At 36.9% G+C, this 17,702-nt stretch overlaps 2 protein-coding genes across 4 annotated transcripts in view; both read right to left on the reverse strand.

Moving 5' to 3' along the window:
- The window catches only part of srsf10a (serine and arginine rich splicing factor 10a), a 21,474-nt gene extending 16,666 nt beyond the window's left edge, over positions 1-4,808 (reverse strand). For 2 of the 3 annotated variants that reach the window (XM_039739916.1, XM_039739915.1), the window contains exons 1-2: positions 4,645-4,808; positions 2,486-2,590 (exon numbers count right to left, since the gene is read on the reverse strand). In XM_039739916.1, coding sequence (XP_039595850.1) covers positions 2,486-2,590; positions 4,645-4,709 — 170 coding nt within the window. In that variant the 5' untranslated portion in view covers positions 4,710-4,808. The remainder of the gene's footprint in view (positions 1-2,485; positions 2,591-4,644) is intronic. The other variant, XM_039739917.1, reaches the window with a different exon arrangement.
- Positions 4,809-9,896: 5,088 nt separating this feature from the next.
- fabp10a (fatty acid binding protein 10a, liver basic) lies at positions 9,897-17,167 on the reverse strand. The gene is made up of 4 exons (XM_039740464.1): positions 17,032-17,167; positions 14,383-14,555; positions 13,807-13,896; positions 9,897-10,036 (listed from the first exon to the last, which is right to left on the reverse strand). The coding sequence occupies exons 1-4, from the start codon at positions 17,096-17,098 to the stop codon at positions 9,986-9,988; spliced, it is 381 nt and encodes a 126-aa protein (XP_039596398.1). The 5' UTR covers positions 17,099-17,167; the 3' UTR covers positions 9,897-9,985.
- Between the last annotated feature and the right edge of the window lie 535 nt (positions 17,168-17,702).

A 17,702-nucleotide genomic window follows, 5' to 3' on the forward strand; every position in this document is an offset into this window, starting at 1 on the left:
TATATACATATACATCCACATATATATACATATATATGTGCACAAAACTAAGCTTTTATCAAGGCTTCCGTCGAGTAGTCTTTTGAAATGAAATTTTCCTCCAATCAGTCCTAGCAACGCGCTTTCTTCCGACTGTTACATTTTTGTAGCTCTGATGTGTACATCAATGTAATCGTGTACCAGGAAATCATGCATTGCCAGAAGTTCCCCTTTGCTTGGAATGCAAAGTGTGATTAAATGCGTTATTTTTTAACGCGTTATGGAGCACATGCATCGAAGCTTCTCAGCTGTGCTTGTGCTAAGAAAAGGAAACATTTTAAAAATAACGTAACATGATTGTCAATGTAACCTTTTGTAAGTAGTGCCTGGAGGATTCAGAGTGTGGAGAAACTGTAGAGATAGCGTGTGTATTAACTTGTGGATTTTTCTGTGAGTATTTGGTGGCAGCGTCATAAAGTTGGTTCCTCAAGACTGCGTTAGCTGCGGAGCTCAGTTCACAGCGAAATGAGGTCAATGGGAGGGGAGATGATGACATGAGTCTCCCACCCGCGTTAACTGTCAATCCCCCACAAAGACAGTCTCTCGGAATTTGCATAAGCACAGCCCTTCCTTTACCAGTAATTTTAACTTAGTTACAAAATGATCAAAACTCTCGTTTATATCCTGCGTCCTCTCATTAAACTTGTATCCCGCATTAGCCGTGGGCATGACAAACACCAGCGACAGCCTGTCTATGAACTTAATTTAAACTTTAGGTTTACACCGTGTTTTGTTTCCGAAGTAGCTGTACTCATGAATATGGTTGTATGTGTGACTCGGTCGCTTCTTATTGTTTCGCTGCCTTCTCAATTGTATAATGCATGTTTTCTTCAGCACTTTTTGGAGTTCTTCCTTGTTTTCTACGTATTGCATGGAGTCAGTTCACATGATTACGTGGGAGGCGTGATGATGTCACACGAAACTCCGCCCCCCAACGGCCATCGAGCTCAACTCCATTATATGGAGAAAAATAGGTTCCAGTTATGACCATTACACATAGAATTTCGAAACGAAACCTGCCCAATGTTTGTAAGTAAGCTGTAAGGAATGAGCCTGCCAAATTTCAGCCTTCTACCTACACGGGAAGTTGGAGAATTAGTGATGAGTCAGTCAGTCAGTGAGGGCTTTGCCTTTTATTAGTATAGATATGCCACATAAAACTGTTCTAAGCTAAATTCTTTCTCAATTTTAAAACTGCTTTGTGTATTCTTACAGTTTACAATGGGGTTAAAATGTAATAGGGTCCAAAATATGCAAAAAAGGCTTACACTTAACATATCCATTTTTCAAGGTAAGAAAGTTATCAGATATTATTATACACCTTCAGACTGCACAATTATACAAACATATGATGCTAGATCTACGAAGTAGCAACAGTAACAACTGCGCTACCTTTCTTCTCTACAGAAGAGCTATTAATTTATGCAATATTCAGTTTGCAAGTAAACAACATTTCTGTTAATATTCTACAGCTCTGCATTTCAGCTCACTTCACTTCACTTCACTTGCAGCTGCAGTGAAATCACTCTCCTGTGTTTGGGAACTGTAGATGGATTAAATAATGGGCTATCTGAAACAGGTTTTCTTTTCCTCTTCAACTGTGTGCAGTCGTCCACAGAGAAAGGAGTATGCAAAAATGAGTGCTACGAACTCACAAGCCCACTTTTTGCTGGTCTCCCATTCGAACAGTCACATCAAACCCAAGTGCTAGAAGCCACAACCAAAATGGTGCCTCACAAACATGGAAGGAATGCTCTCTTAAAGCAAAACCTTTGCTGGTTCAAATTTGACATATTTGGCAAGTGTCACCTATGGACCCGACCACCTTCAGCCCCTATAAGCTGCAAGAACTGACAAGATATTTTTAAAATATAATAAAATAAACTTTACGGCACAATTTTCTGTAGCAAATCAATATATGTGATGACAGAGTAATTTTGACTTGAAAAATACTGAACTTATCCTTTCAGATGCACATTTCCTGACCTCAAAATTGGCCTTTTTATTGTAATGTGACATGTACAATACTTTTTAAACCATTATGTCAACACAAACTCACCTATACCGTATTCACTTAAAGTCTCACGCCAAGTTCTAAAAAGAGAGTTATTACTAATAAATATACTCTATTACAGGCAAATCACTCAAACACCTTCATTAAGAGTTTTACTGAATTAGTTTATAGCAAACAATGTCAACAAAATATTTTTTGTCTGAAAGGAAACTACTAAACCACTCAAATAATATAAGAAAAAGCCAAAACAAAATGTATTCAAGACCATGGGGATTATGTCAATAATTTTCACAGCCTAAACCTTTTTTGTTAAAGAATAAAAATGAGGATTTCTACATAATAAAAAGCATATCTCTACTTGTTTGACCATTGAATTATGAAAATATTTCCATACTCATAATTACCAAAGTTAATCTTCAGTAGAAAGGATATTGAATGTATGCAAATCCTCTTGATCGACGAGTATAGAAGTCAACAGGAATGTAGACATCTACTATTGGTCCATAACGACCAAATTCACGACGTAAATCCTCAGGCCTAAAGTATCGTAAAATGATAACTTTATTTACCTTAATTTTACATTATCTCCGTAGAAACATTTATTGATTTCCAGCTTGAACACATATAGCAGAAAAAAAAAATGCACCTCATCAATAACACCCAACAATTAAGAGATCAAACACACCCAAAGTATGTATCAAGAACCCCTCTCTAAGCATGTCCCCAGTGAACAAAAAAAACAAAAAAAAAGAGAATGAAACTTTAAATGGAACAAGAAATGTACAATTCATACATATCAATGACATTATCAGTAAAAGTGAGCCCATAATATAACAGGAACAGGTCGAGATGCTCTAAAACTATTTTTTTGATGAGACTAAAGTATAAAAAAAACTTTTTTGCCAAAAGGTAATTCACCATTTAAAGCATATGGTGCAAATAAGACGATTCAAGAATATATAAATATTAAAGCAACTATTGTGTCGTCTTGGGAAAGCACACACTGCTTATTTCAAATTAATATATTCTGCACTATTTCTGTGACCTTACTTAGATTCTATGAAGCAATATACACATATACAGGTTCTTTAAAAAGTCCTTATTAAGTTTTAAATTATCATAACTTCACTTATATGCTAAACAGCAGCAGAAAAGATCACTGAAACCACACCGCAGCTACTTTGTCCCATTTGCATCTGGCTGAATGTACTGTAGCACGGAAATCAGACCTGTCAGGTTCTGCCCATGGCTGCCTGGACCCTGAACTGCTCCCCTGCCCTCAGATCTGCTCCTAGAGGCCTATTTATAAATTTGTGGCACTTGTTACTAATTTTTTTTTTTTTTTTTAATTATTAGGCATTATATATTTATTTAGTATCTATTTCAAATTATTATTATTTGCTTACCTTTATTTACAATATTTTTAACCCATCATGCACTTCTCCCGTTTATATGTATGTGTTGCACCGTGAGAAAAGTTATTTTGAGCCACTGCATGCTGCAATACTGTGTATGGGTGGCATGATGATAAACCCACATGACTTAATAAAGTCAATTCGTAAAGTACATTGTGAACTGTTGTTCATTTATTTTATCGTAGTTTAAGTAAACCTGTAATAGTTTATTAATGTGTTCACCACTGTTTTCAAAATTATGACGGGCCCATTCCTTTAATAGATGAGAAACTAAACTATAACTGTTACTAGCCATGATAAAATCGGTCAGTGCGGTACAAGGATAATCCATTACAAGAAGGATGCACAACACAACTAAACCGTTATTTGAACGAACTGAGTAGAGTAACTAATTTGATTTAATGTTACTTAAAATACGTACTTACAGAACTTCAGAATCTCATCACGTTTCAATACATGAACATGATAAAATTCAACGATCTCAACAATACATCTTTGTAAAAATGTAATAAATTATTTCACTTGCCTTTTTAAAGGATTCATTATAACCTATACCGAACTGAAATCTTGATTTTATTTAAAACTACACAAGGACTTCATAATAACCATGTATAAAGGAATTATAAAAGACACGTGGACGGGAAACGGTCAGCCCCACCACTCAATACACTGGCCTACGGAAATATAAAATGCATAAAAAACACTGAAATTTACGACAAAATGTAAGCACATAAAAGTTCCTGGATAAAATTCAGTACCGGGCTACATTCGCTTAACTCGACGAATGTCAGTATTGCATTAGAAATTCAGAGCATCTGGTTTTCAATCGCCTTAATCCTAAACATTTTTAAACAGTGTGCGTTAATCTGTTTACACAAAAATTTGATCGCAACGCACGTAACCGTTTAAAAACACAGGCCACAAACGTATGAGAAGTGTCAAATGACAGTTAAAAGTCATGGCGCATATCCAAACATATTCGCTATTTTAATTTGAACACCAATTACCAGGTCAAAACACTGGTGTTAAAAGAAACTCGCACAGGAGGCCTGCAACGCCGCGAATCTACGACTAGGCCTCAGCACGCGATTCTTTTCTATTGTCGTTGAGACCTATTCGTTTTTTTAATTAATCCCCGCAAAATACTTTCCATATTCGCTTCCAGTCAACACGTACCTTGATTCATCAGACACATTCCGAATAAAAAGTGAGGTATTAGGAGGCCGAAGGTAGCGGGCCATTATGATTTCTTTGAACACAAAACCGACCCAAGTTCTACGTGCAAGCTGGCGCCGAAACAACCGCCGTGCAACAATCCGCGGGAGGTGTGCGAGTAGAGCAAGGCGCAGACTCGAAAGTCTGCAGGGCGCGGAGAAAGGTGACGTGTGTCAACGTGACGTCATCAGAACGTTCAGCTTAGTGATAGTGAGGTAACTTCAGATCTGAGAGGTCGATTAAAGTAATTTTGTACCGCAAGACAGAACAAGTCAGAAAATGTACGCATGACGTAACATTCAGGTGCGTTCGAGGGCTGTACAGGCACTGTAACCCTGAATGCAGCGAGGGCAAGAGGGTGTCCCAGCACCACCACTGGGCAAAAGGCTGAAAACTGGCTGTGGCAGATTTCAAGTCTCTGGCAGGAACCACTCTTACACACACACATATTACAAGTGACAATTAACATATATAAATAAAACTTTTGTAATTGATTCCTTCTTTTCTTAAGCATATCTCGTCATAGTAATATTCATGCAATTGGACTTGCAAAGTTATTAAGTTATGACAAATGTTTAGGAATAACAGATGTGAAAGGCAAACAGTACATTCTACCTAACATAAATAAAACAGTCCTCTTTGTATTTAGGGTTCTTATGGAAGGACTTGCTGATGATGGTCATGTAGACTTCTAGCTTTTAATCCATCAATGTAGGAACATCATGGTGCTTTGATTAGGTGGTGGTGGCGCAGAAAACCAGGAAAGAAGCAGAAGAGAGAGTAGGGGTTAGTATGGATTTTAGAGCCACCATGAATAGTTATGATAATTAATTGAAAATAAAGAGTATCAGGATTAAATTAAAACGAAGTTATGAGAAGGCCGTGTTAAATTAATGTGTTTTTAGCAGTTTTTTTAAGTGCTTCACTGTATTAGCCTGGCAAATTCCTATTGGCAGGCTATTTCAGATTTTAGGTGCATAACAGCAGAAGGCCACCTCACCGCTTCTTTTAAGTTTAGCTCTTGGAATTCTAAGCAGACACTCATTTGAGGATCTAAGGTTACGACTTGGAATATGAGGTGTCAGACATTCCGATATATAAGATGGAGCGAGATTATTTAAGGCTTTATAAACCATAAGCAATATTTTAAAGTCAATTCTGAATGACACAGGTAACCAGTGCAGTGACATCAAAACTGGAGAAATGTGCTCAAATTTTCTTTTCCTAGTTAGGATTCTAGCAGCTGCATTCTGCACTAGCTGCAAATGATTTATGTCTTTTTGGGGTAGTCCTGAGAGGAGTGCGTTACAGTAATCTAGTCGACTGAAAACAAAAGCATGAACTAATTTCTCAGCATCTTTCAATGATATAAGAGGTCTCACTTTTGCTATGTTTAGTGAAAAAATGCTGTCCTAGTTATCTGATTAATATGTGATTTAAAATTCAGGTGACAGTCAATGGTTACCCCTAAGTTCTTTACCTCCGTCTTGACTTTTAATCCTAATGCATCAAGTTTATTTCTAATAACCTCATTATAACCATTATTGCCAATCACTAAAATTTCTGTTTTCTCTTTATTTAGCTTGAGAAAATTACTATTCGTCCATTTAGAAACACAAGTAAGACATTGTGTCAGTGAAACAACAGAGTCTGGGTCATCAGGGGCTATTGATGAATACAGCTGCGTGTCATCAGTATAGCTATGGTAACTCACGTTATGCCCTGAGATAATCTGATCTAACGGAAGCATGTAGATCGAAAAGAGCAGCAGACCCAGGATAGAGCCTTGTGGAACACCATATAGAATATCATGCGTCTTTGAGTTGTAATTACCACAACTAACAAAGAATTTTCTACCTGCCAGGTAGGATTCAAACCAATTTAAGACACTACCAGAGAGGCCCACCTATTGACTAAGGTGATTTCTAAGAATGTTGTGATCAATGGTGTCAAATGTGGCACTCAGATCTAAGAGGATGAGAACAGATAAATGGCCTCTGTCTGCATTCACCCACAAGTCATTTACTACTTTAACGAGTGCAGTTTCTGTGCTGTGATTTGTTCTAAAACCCAACTGAAACTTATCAAGAATGGCATGTTTATTGAGGTGGTCATTTAGCTGCATAATGACTGCCTTCTCTAGAATTTTACTTAAGAAAGGCAGGTTAGAGATGAGACTAAAATTTTCAAAAGCAGAGGGGTCAAGACTATTCTTCTGGAGTAGGGGTTTAACTACAGCAATCTTAAGACAGTCTGGGAAGACCCCCATATCTAATGACAAGTTTACTATGTCAAGAATACTATCAATTAGCACACCTGATACTTCTTTGAAAAAAACTTGTTGGTACTGTTTCCTTTTCCGGTATCCTTTTGGTGGTGGCTTGCACTATCACCATCTACTCAAAGCACCGTGATGTTCCAACAATGATGGATGGATTAAAAGCCAGAAGTCTGTATGACCATCAACATCAAGTGACTCCGTGAGAACCGTAACTACAAAGAGGACTATTTCATTTATGTTAGGTAGAATGCCCAGAACCCCTGCAGATTTTTTTTTTCTCCAGCCATCTGGTGTTTTTTTTTTGTTTTTTCTGTCCACCCTGGCCATCGGACCTTACTCCTTTTCTATGTTAACTAATGTTGTCTTGTTTTAATTTCTTATTTTGTCTTTTATTTTTCTTTTCTTCATTATGTAAAGCACTTTGAGCTACTTTTTGCATGAAAATGTGCTATATAAATATATGTTGTTGTTGTTGTAAATCATCTTGCACATATGAAGTATGTTTTGTGAATAAATTGTTTCTGCCATTCAAATGTTAGCATGATATTGACTCACCCTGTATATATAATGACATCTTTAAGGGTTTTGTTCCTGAAAAACCTCACAGATACAGAAAAAAGTGTGATGCCAACTCATGAAGAGGATATGCAAGCCCCCTACTCTGTTCCCTTGAGTCTGGAAGAAAGTTTTATTTAACGATGAATCAAAATTTGAAGTCTTCGGTTCATCATGCAGGGTGTTTGTACTCCGTCGAGTTGGTGAAAGGTGGTTGTTCCTCCGTGTGTAACACCAACTGTCAAACATGGAGGAGCAAGTATGATAGTCTGGGGTTCTTTGGTGGAGGCAGAGTTGGTGACTTGCACAGAGTGACTGGCATTCTGAATCAAAAGGGTTACTACAGTTTGGTTGTTATATCAGCAAAAGGTGTCTACTTTGAGGAATCAAAAATTTTGAACAAACTTTTATATGCCTAATGATTCCTTGACTAATTTTTTTTTTTGCCATTGTTTATTTGTCCTATGCCTTGATTTTGTGAAACATTAAGATAATGCATGCATTTCCGCAAATACAAATACACTGATGTGTTCTAAAACTTTTGACCAGTAGTGTATATATACATATATTAATTATAGTGCATTGTGTGCTGATATTATCATTGGGAGTGCACTTTATGCAGTACATTTAAATGAAGATGACTTGAATTGAATTGGTTAAATGTCAGAAAAGTGATGTTTTGATTAATACTGCTCTTTCACAGCTTCAGATTCCGTGTGAAGTTTCTATGGTATCCTGGAGTCTGTGAGCACTTTCCTCCAGATACTCTGACTTTTCTCCCCTATCTCAAAGGCTAAGTGACATCAATATACCGACCTTATGTAACCGTTGGTGTGTACATGAGTGTGTCCTGCAATGGTCTAGTGCTGTCTTAAGAGTTTGTCCCTGTCTTGCGCTTGCCCTGTGTTGTGGCATGACAAAAGTATTCCACACAAAAGAGAACTTTAACAAATGCATAAGGTATAAATGCTCACAGCGACAAATGTGCACATAGTAAAGGGTCTCTGTACTGTACTGTGACACAAACAAATCTTACAAAGCAAAACATATAAAATGAGAAGAAACACCATACTCCAAAGAGTGGGAGAGCCAAAACCATACAACTTAAAGTGTAATTGCATCGTTCAGTTTGTAGCGTACTATTATTTGCAGTCTCTTGTAAAAACTGTAGAAGTGGCACCTGTTCACATGTTGATATTAATGGTTCCACGTGATATGGAATCTGGACACATCTTGATTTGGATGCTATTAGATCTGGAGGGAAAGTACTGTAACAGGCACGGACATAGGAGAGGCAAAAACAGAGTCACATCATATTATGCTTAACAACAAAGCAAACTAATTCCTGCAAATTAATGCAAACTTTCTCCCCATTAAGGGACATAGGGAATGCCACCAAAACAACAAATACTACACAAATATGTCACATCTCACCTCACCTTGTCTCATCTCTTTGAGCAGTTGGAATGAACACAGATAGTGCTCAGCCACTCATGTACAAACCTGTGGCCAGCTCATCACAATCCTCTAGCCTGCTCTTGAATCTTCAGGGATCCAGATTCTTGCTTCAAGCCTGTGTCACTGCCTGAAGTCTCTCTTCACTCCCTCCGGCTGTCAGATGTGAAGATTCTCCTGGATTGTCACAGTATTACGTTGGTTCCATTCATCTCCTGCATCCACCTGGGGTTGCAGACCTTGGCTGCTCCTCACTCTCAACCCCTGCCACTGGAAATTTCAGATCCCTAGATAATCAACTGTACTCCTATCTGCAATGCCAACACCACAGATTGCACAGCCCCTGAACAGTAATCCCTAGAAAGGTATGAAACAGAGGATTCTATAAAGTTCCATGTCAATCAAATATGTAGCTGGCTCTACTCCATATATAAATAGTTAAAGACTACTACAGCCAATTGATAAGTGCTTCTACCTACTGGGTGCTAAAGTCATTGAACACATTATCCTTAGGTGCAAAATGTAAAGCTAATACCATTTAGTCTTTATCCAAGTCTGGAGCTATAAACTGCACAGTACAATTACAAAAATAGTTAAATTTACAGTATATATTTTTTTGCTTCTTCTCCATTTGTTTGTTGTTTCTCTTCACATTGCCTATTTTCTTTTGCAGATTTTGTTTGTGGTGCTATAAGTTGCACAGGACAGTATCCCTTTATTATTGTTGTGCACGTTTTCCTCTGGACACATTTACCACTGCATTCTTTTGTTCTGCATGCTTTTGTTTGTGTGCCATTCTGAAGTTTGTAAGAAGTGGTTTTAGTAAAGAGTGAATAAATTGATCAATAATATGTTTCACAAAATGTTTATACAATCTGGATATTCATTTATATTATTCTGGAAAAAATACATTTTACAAATGTTTGTGTGTTCACAATATTTTATTCCAGTCTGAAATCTCGATAATTTTAACTGTAGATCATCTTCATATTTGTTGTTGTTTTCTTGCAGCTAAACTTTTCGACTTTTCCTAACCAAGGTAGTAGACCCAATAGTAATTTTCTGAAAGAAAAAAAAACATGAAACGAAGATAATAAGTTTTAGCTGCTTAACAATTACTGTTTTAAAGAAAAACTTGAAATATTGCATTGCAGTAAAAACAATAGTAACTACATTTACATAGATCATTTGAGAATTTGTTCCCAATTTAAAATTGATCTTTGAAAAGACTGAGAAATACACTGCATTATTTACATTCTTTCATTTATTTTTATCCCTTTGATTCATCTACGGGTGGCATGGTGGAACAGTGGGTAGTGCTGCTGTCTCGCAGTTTGGAGACCCGGGTTTGCCTTCCCGGTCCTCCAAGTGTGGAGTTTGCATGTTCTCCCTGTGTCTGCGTGGGTTTCCTCCCACAGTCCAAAGGTACATTGGCGATCCTAAATTGTCCCTAGTGTTTTTTTGTGTGTGTGTGTGTGTGTGTACCATGCTGTGGGCTGGCGTCCTGCACAGGATTTGATCATGCCTTGCGTCCCCAAACCCTGTGTTAGGATATAGCGGGTTGGAGAATGACTGCCTGACTGACTGTCTGATTCAGCTAAGGGAGCTGGTGCCTATCCATCCAGCCCTGAATACATGGCAGTAAATAAGCAACCTTGGACAGGGCACTTGTTCATCAAGGAGTGCACTCATACACTCATGGAGCTGGTATTAAGTTACCAATACACATGCAAGGAACTAAGAGTCACCCATCTACACATACTGTACACTTACATCTTCATATGTGGGAAACAAGTTGAAAAAAACAATATTTTTTCCTACAATTGGAAAAATGTCTATGTTGTATTAAAAGTAAAAGGTGTTTGATCAATTAATGAGTCTACCTTGTTAAGTCATTTGATAAAGTCTAATGTTTTCAATTTGTTTCTGTAAGGTATAATACAAAATTATCATGAAAAAAATATTGCTTTCATAGATATGTATTATAATCTCATAACCTCACATACACATTTTTGCCACCCTCTGTCCATTTATATACTGTATACATTTAAATTTTTGGGCATTTTTAAACCCACGCTGCATCATAAGCTTAGGGACCTGGGTTCAGTTCTTATTCTGATTACTGCCTTTGCATTTTTCCAATTCTGAGACTAAATAGATAGATAGATAGATAGATAGATACTTTATTAATCCCAAGGGGAAATTCACAGGAATGTTGTTGTGATGTAAGATTTTGCATATAACTTGATAAATGTTTTGTATGTCTTTATTTGTAATTTAGGCAAAGCAATGTAATTTAGTGTTACTTTGGTGAGAGGCATTCGTGTTTGCCCCCCTGTTTACGACTGTCTCTTTGTCATTTTACGACAGGATTTGGGGGATGTGTCTAAAACCAGTTTGATGAGTATTTCTCTGCTAAAAACTTTCAACACCCGCAAGGAAGCCAGGTTACGTTAACATATGGTTTGGGGGCAGGTGTTAAGATGTTCTATTTCCCCCATTGGTCTGAGGTATGGCTGGTTTGGAATTGGCTTGTCTCAGAGGCCTTTAAGTACCATGATATCCTATTGGCTGTAGGCGTTGGACAGAAAACCCATAAATTTGTTTGCTCAACCACATTCTCTCTTGCTTGCTAACCAACAGATGATGATGAACAAGCATCTCTGTTACTAACATCTGATGAAGAAGATAACACAATGGAGAGCACAGCTTGGCAGCCATATTGAACCAGACAAGTTGGCTGAAAGCTGAGCACCAATGATGCCTTAACTAGAGACATTTTAAGTAACTACAAGTCTGTGTGCCACCTGAGCTACACATCACCATTTAATCAGGTTGCATGGTTGCCAATATTCAAATGTACTTTGCATTTTGTTATTATTTATGAATATTATCAGTAATACATTATTTTATGTGTAACTTAACTCCTTCTTGTCTTTTTACTACATCTAATTACCTGAGGTTATAGATATAGAAGGGAAGGTGGGGATAAGTTATAAACAATAATACCTTATAAACAGTGGTAAGTCTGTGAGATTAGGCACTCTAAGGCTACATATTAATAATACAATAGAGGAAAGTAGAGCAAAATATATTACTCTACCAAGATAAAACAAATGTATAGGGTGGTCCAGATCTAATTATGCAATTTTCATTACGCTATAACTTATTATGTTTATTACATAGAAAATCACCCGATAAATCCCAGACCATCGAGAATTGTGCGAACTGACAACATGAAAAATCATCTTCACGCCGAATTGGAATCGTCCCTGCATAAATCAAAGTCATCCAGACAATCTGGATCTACATAATTAGATCTGGACCACCCTGTACAGCTTTTCTTTAAGTAAATCATTTTCTCTCAGTGACTTCATATTAGCTTTGTTTGAGGAAGTATGTCTAATTTCAAGGATGTGCTAAAACCAGTGACATTCTTTACTTGTATCTGAAGTTGACAGAGTCAGCTAATATGGAGTGTTTATATTTGTTTTATGATGGGGGCACCATAACATACAGTAAGTGCCAAAACAAAGCTCTTTTTTAGGATTGTGGCTTATTTGATGGAAATTCTTTTCTTAATAATAATTTCCCATTATATGTGCATATTATTAGTTGATATTTTTGAATATATAAATATAAATATAGTTTGGCAATACCATTGCACTGACATTTTGTGTACTTATTTCTTACAAGTACTTTCATTTTTGTTTTTCAGGAGCACTAGCATTTGGAAAGTACTTGATATGTAAAGTTATTACTTTGTGCTGCCCAGGAAGCAGTATCCAAACATTAAACCAATAAAAAAGACCTTACAAGAGACCAGCACTGAAGTAAACAACAGTACTTAGGAAAAACTGTTGTTTCGATTCGACTTAAAATTTGGTGTTGTCCTTAAAGATTTTGATAAGCAATATAACAACTTTTGAGAGCACAGATCGCTAGCTTCCATAACTATCTATTCATTTTGAAGGTAAACAAACACTCCTTTGATCTCCACCACTCAACAAAATCTGCCCAATAAGACATAGAAAATGTCCTATTCTAAAACTACAACACCCTGAAGCTATGTTTAGGGAAATCTCCTGAAATACGCCCAGGATTAGGAGAACCACCAGGAAGTCCCCAGTATTCATCTAGTAGGCCCAGGTGTGTCTGCATCTCGGATACCCAGCACATCAAACTGCTAACACCAGTAGTTCACTGTAACATGGTACAAAACAGCAACTGTACCACATTGGTATGCTGTGCTCCCACCTAGCAGTCTGGGGAGACTTACTCATCTCAATAACCTTTCTCTTAGTTTAGTATCTATAGATTAGCTACTGTACTTCCTGTGTATGCCATTCACTCCCAGGAGCCACAACAATTTAGTGGCTGCAAAATCACATTATAGGATCTCTTGAGCACTTTTCTGGATTTTGACAGTCCACAATTGTTTTCTGACCCACAGTTCCAGTACCTTGCCTGCTTGATTTTTACTGACTTTTTCTTTCAAGATCCTTCTAGCGCTTGCTTACAATTTGTATACGGTATGTGTTACGTATGTGCAGTGCACATATATGTACAGGATTGACAAAAGAAATAAATGTACTATTTTATAACAGATACAAGTATAAAAGTATTTCTTTCACCAACAAATTTACAAATCCTAAATGGAAAAGGTAAACACAATTGCTTTATTGGCTTAAGTAAAGGGTACTTCATTATTCACAGTAGTATCATCCCGAAGAGGGACTCCATCATTAAGGTTGTATTCTAAAGATCATAATTATAATCAAAATTCAAAAAATTTGCTCAATTGAGCATTTGACAAAGGGATCCATACTAACCTCAATCATTTCATTGCCTTGGATTTCTGAGATGTGACTGAACTTGTCAGTTTGGCAGACAAGTTTCCCACCGTCCATATTGATGGTGCACTGTAAAAATATCAACAGATTACGCATAGCAATTATATATTTGTCTTTCTGACTAAATATATTTTTTCCTTAGTCACTAGTGCAGCAATGCTTCCTATAGCTTCAAAACATGAAATGTGCTTGTTACACAAATGTCAAAACACAATTAAAAATGATTGTTATGCTCCTTCACTATAATTCCCATCATTCATACTTACATGTTATGTCTTTATGTTATGATGTTTGTGACAGGTTCTTTGCAAATAAATACCTGTAGTAAGAAGTTAAGCAAAATGACACCTTTTATTGGCAAACTAGAAAGATTACAATATGCAAGCTTTCGAGGCAACTCAGGACCCTTTTGCCTGAAGAGGGGCCTGAATTGCCTCGAAAGCTTGCATATTGTAATCTTTCTAGTTAGCCAATAAAATGTGTCATTTTGTTTAACTTCTCTCTACATACATAAAGGCTAACACGGTACAACACCCTACTACTACAAATAAATACCTTAAATTTTTTGCCCCCCATGGCTGTGATATCAGCTTCTTTGCCAATGGTGAAGGAATTTGTGTTTGACTGATGTGGTGTTTTAGAAGTGACAACAAAATTGTTTCCATCTTGATGGATTTCAATAACTGGTTTCACATCTTTTGCTTTATTGATGACATCTTCTGCCAGACCTAGAAGAAAAAAGAGAATATACAGTATTTATTTGGTGTGCTCAGTTTGATATAAACAATAAATGTGTGGACAGCACACTAATTTAATTATTTTTTTAATTCTGAAAAAGTATACAAGTAAAGAAGACACTTTGTAGTGACTGAGTGGACCTCTTGATGAACTGATATCCTGTCCATGACAGGCAATATTCATTGTGTTGATTGGATAGGCCTGAGATCCACCACACCCATAAACTGGATTAGGAAGTCTTCCAAATGTTTAATTATTATTATTATTGATTCCTACATATTCTAACCCAATTATGCAATTCCTGCACAAGGCTCAAACCAGCTATGTAAGGGACACCAGTCCTTTGTTTGCAATTACATTTTAATTAAACATATATTTAACTGATACATGTCCGAAAACGAGGACAACTTTGTTATATTAAGAAAAGAGAGACAAAAGAAGGAAACACCAAACTACCCACAAAACCCACCTAGGAGTGGTAAACCTTACTTGTTGGGGGAAAAAATCAATAATTATAAAATAAAACAAAATTGACAGCGGTACAACAGTTGGCCAGCAGGCACAGGAGACTGCAGCATAATGAAAACCACCAAGGAAACTATATCATGGAGCCACCCCCTCCCAATTCCTGATCATATGAACAGCACTAAGCCTTCTCTGAACTATAGGACTGGATGAGATGTTAATCTACGAATGATGCCTTCCAGAGAGAAAAAAATGACACAGTCAGGTGCTCTCCAGCGAGTAGCCAACAACAGTTTTGCAGTACAGAAAGGGAGAGAGTGGAGAAATCTGAGAGAAGGAGAACCTGAGGAGACAGAGGAACATGCACAGAGAGAATTAAGGAGAGGAATTTTGGAACATAGGACCAAAGAGAAGTAAATTGGGGACACTGCCAGAACATATAAAAGAAAGTGCCAAAAGCATTTAAAGAACAGAGATGACAAGGATTATCTGTCTGGAGACAAGCCTTGCAGATGGCCCTGTGGGTTAGGGTTACATACAATCTATGTATAATTTTGAACTGAGTGTGCTGGTAATTGGAGTTTTTGGATTAATTTTTCACATTCCTAAATACAGAATTCCAGCACACTGTTATATGAGAAGAAAATTCACAAGACCATACAGTTGAAAGTTATAGTTTGTTTATAGGAAGCTTTGCACAGAAAGGAATTTGAGAGAGGTTACAGGTTCAGTTTCAGGGAAAAAAGATATTGCAAAAGTATAAAAGGGGTGATGGAGAAGTGGAGAAGTGAAATTCCACATATTCTAAGCACAGGCCTCAGCTGGAGATAAATGAAAAATGATGAAGCAGTAATGGAAAACCCTTCAATAACTGGAATAACTTGAGTCTTGAAACATTAAAGATGTCTCCCAATGTACAAATACCCCTTACCCCTGCTTGGAAAAAGCATAGGCTAGGTGAATTGGTAATCCTAAATTGTCCCTAGTGTGTGCTTGGTGTGTGTTTGTGGGCTGAGGTGGGCTGGCGCCCTGCCCAGGGTTTGTTTCTTGCTTTGCGCCTTGTGTTGGTTGGGATTTGATCCAGCAGATCCCCGTGACCCTGTAGTTATGATATAGCGGGTTGGATTATGGATGGATGGATGGATGGATGGATGGATGTAACTAACCAAATGAGCTTAATGGACTGAATGGCCTCTTCTTATTTGTAAACCTTCTTATGTTATTGGTGTTCTTGATGTTTAGCCAGTTAGAAGACTTTACTCCTGTTCTATCTTTTATAGTGCTGCAGAGAGCCTAAGCCTATCCCTGCAGTATTGCGTTTAAGGCAGTAACTAGAGATAGACAGGATACCAGTCCATGTGGGTGTACTAATTTATACTAAGACAGTAGCAATCACATCTTTGGAATGAGAAAGGGAACCAAAATACCCAAAGAAAATTAAAACTAACATAGGGAAAACATGAAGAGAATAAGCAAACCTGGAACTGAATCCAGTTATCTAGATCTGTAAGGTTTGATTGGTTTGATTCACTCATTCATTTCTTTTACTGCTTCTCAAGTGTGTTAAGTGTAGTGGTGTTTTTTGTCAGCTAGTGTATCTCTTTCTCATTTTGAAACCTCGACTAGAAAGCATACTTATATATATGGAGGAGGTGGCAAGCAGTAACAAGAAAGTGTAGAAATTATATTAATTTATTCATTCAATCATGTTCCAAACATCATATTTCAAAGTATTTCATATTACCAAATATTTTAATAGGATAAGAAAGGCTAGTAGAAATAGATATAAAAAGCAATCAACACTGGATTAAGCATCACAAAATGGACTCCAGGTTTAGATTAACAAACTGTAAGAATATAAATATGCCATTGGTTAGCAGTATATATTTTCTTTTAAAGCAAATGTGAACATCTTAACTGGCTTGCCAACAACAGAATTCATCATCATATGCTCACCTACTTCACAATTTAGAGAAAACAGTTGGCTTTTAGAAAAGTTACCTATGGAGCGCAGGAAGTCTTCCAAGTTCTCCTGCTGGTATATTTGCCACGTCCCATTAAAAGCCATTGAAGTAATCTGTTAGGCTCCTGAGGGGTACAATTTTTTTTCAAGTCAAATCACAGAGAGGAGTAGTGTAAGAGCATGTTCTGGTAATATTGATAACCACAAAACTGGGCATGGCCTTCTATGTTAATTATTGAGCGATTTTCTTTTTTATCTTTATCCCATCACCCCATGTCAGTTTCTTTTTATTTGAACAACCTGAGGTTCGTTCACTTCAAATGTATTTTGACATTCCTTAGAGAGCAATAAGGAGATAAAACAGCTTGTCCTTACTCTGCTTTATAAATTGATTTTCAAATTTGGTATCTTATTTCTTAGAGATTTACCAGTCTAAAAAAAAAACTGTATAACAGCTTCTTTCTAATAACTAACAAAGCTGTTTATGATGCTGTACATAAAGACATACATGGGTTAAAGTGAGAACAAATCATACAAGAAACCCGCAGAGCAGTGCACTGGACAGATCTTTAAAGGTTACAGAGCTAGATATTTAATAACAGTTTTCTGAGTAATGTAAGCTTCTCTAATGACACTAGAAGACAGTTCCAGGCAGTAAATTCAGCAGAGGTTCATTTTAAAGAATTTTAAAGAGCTTTTAGAGAATCTT

The sequence above is a fragment of the Polypterus senegalus genome, chromosome 17 (assembly GCF_016835505.1).
Source record: "Polypterus senegalus isolate Bchr_013 chromosome 17, ASM1683550v1, whole genome shotgun sequence".
Classification (NCBI taxonomy): Eukaryota; Metazoa; Chordata; class Cladistia; order Polypteriformes; family Polypteridae; genus Polypterus; species Polypterus senegalus.

Coding starts and splice junctions, on each gene's coding strand:
- fabp10a (XM_039740464.1), bottom strand. CDS start 17,098: ATGGCTTTTAATGGGACGTGGCAAATATACCAGCAGGAGAACTTGGAA. Junction 14,556..17,031: donor AGACTTCCTGCGCTCCATAG/GTAACTTTTCTA, acceptor TTTTTCTTCTAG/GTCTGGCAGAAGATGTCATC. Junction 13,897..14,382: donor TGGGGGGCAAAAAATTTAAG/GTATTTATTTGT, acceptor ATATTTTTACAG/TGCACCATCAATATGGACGG.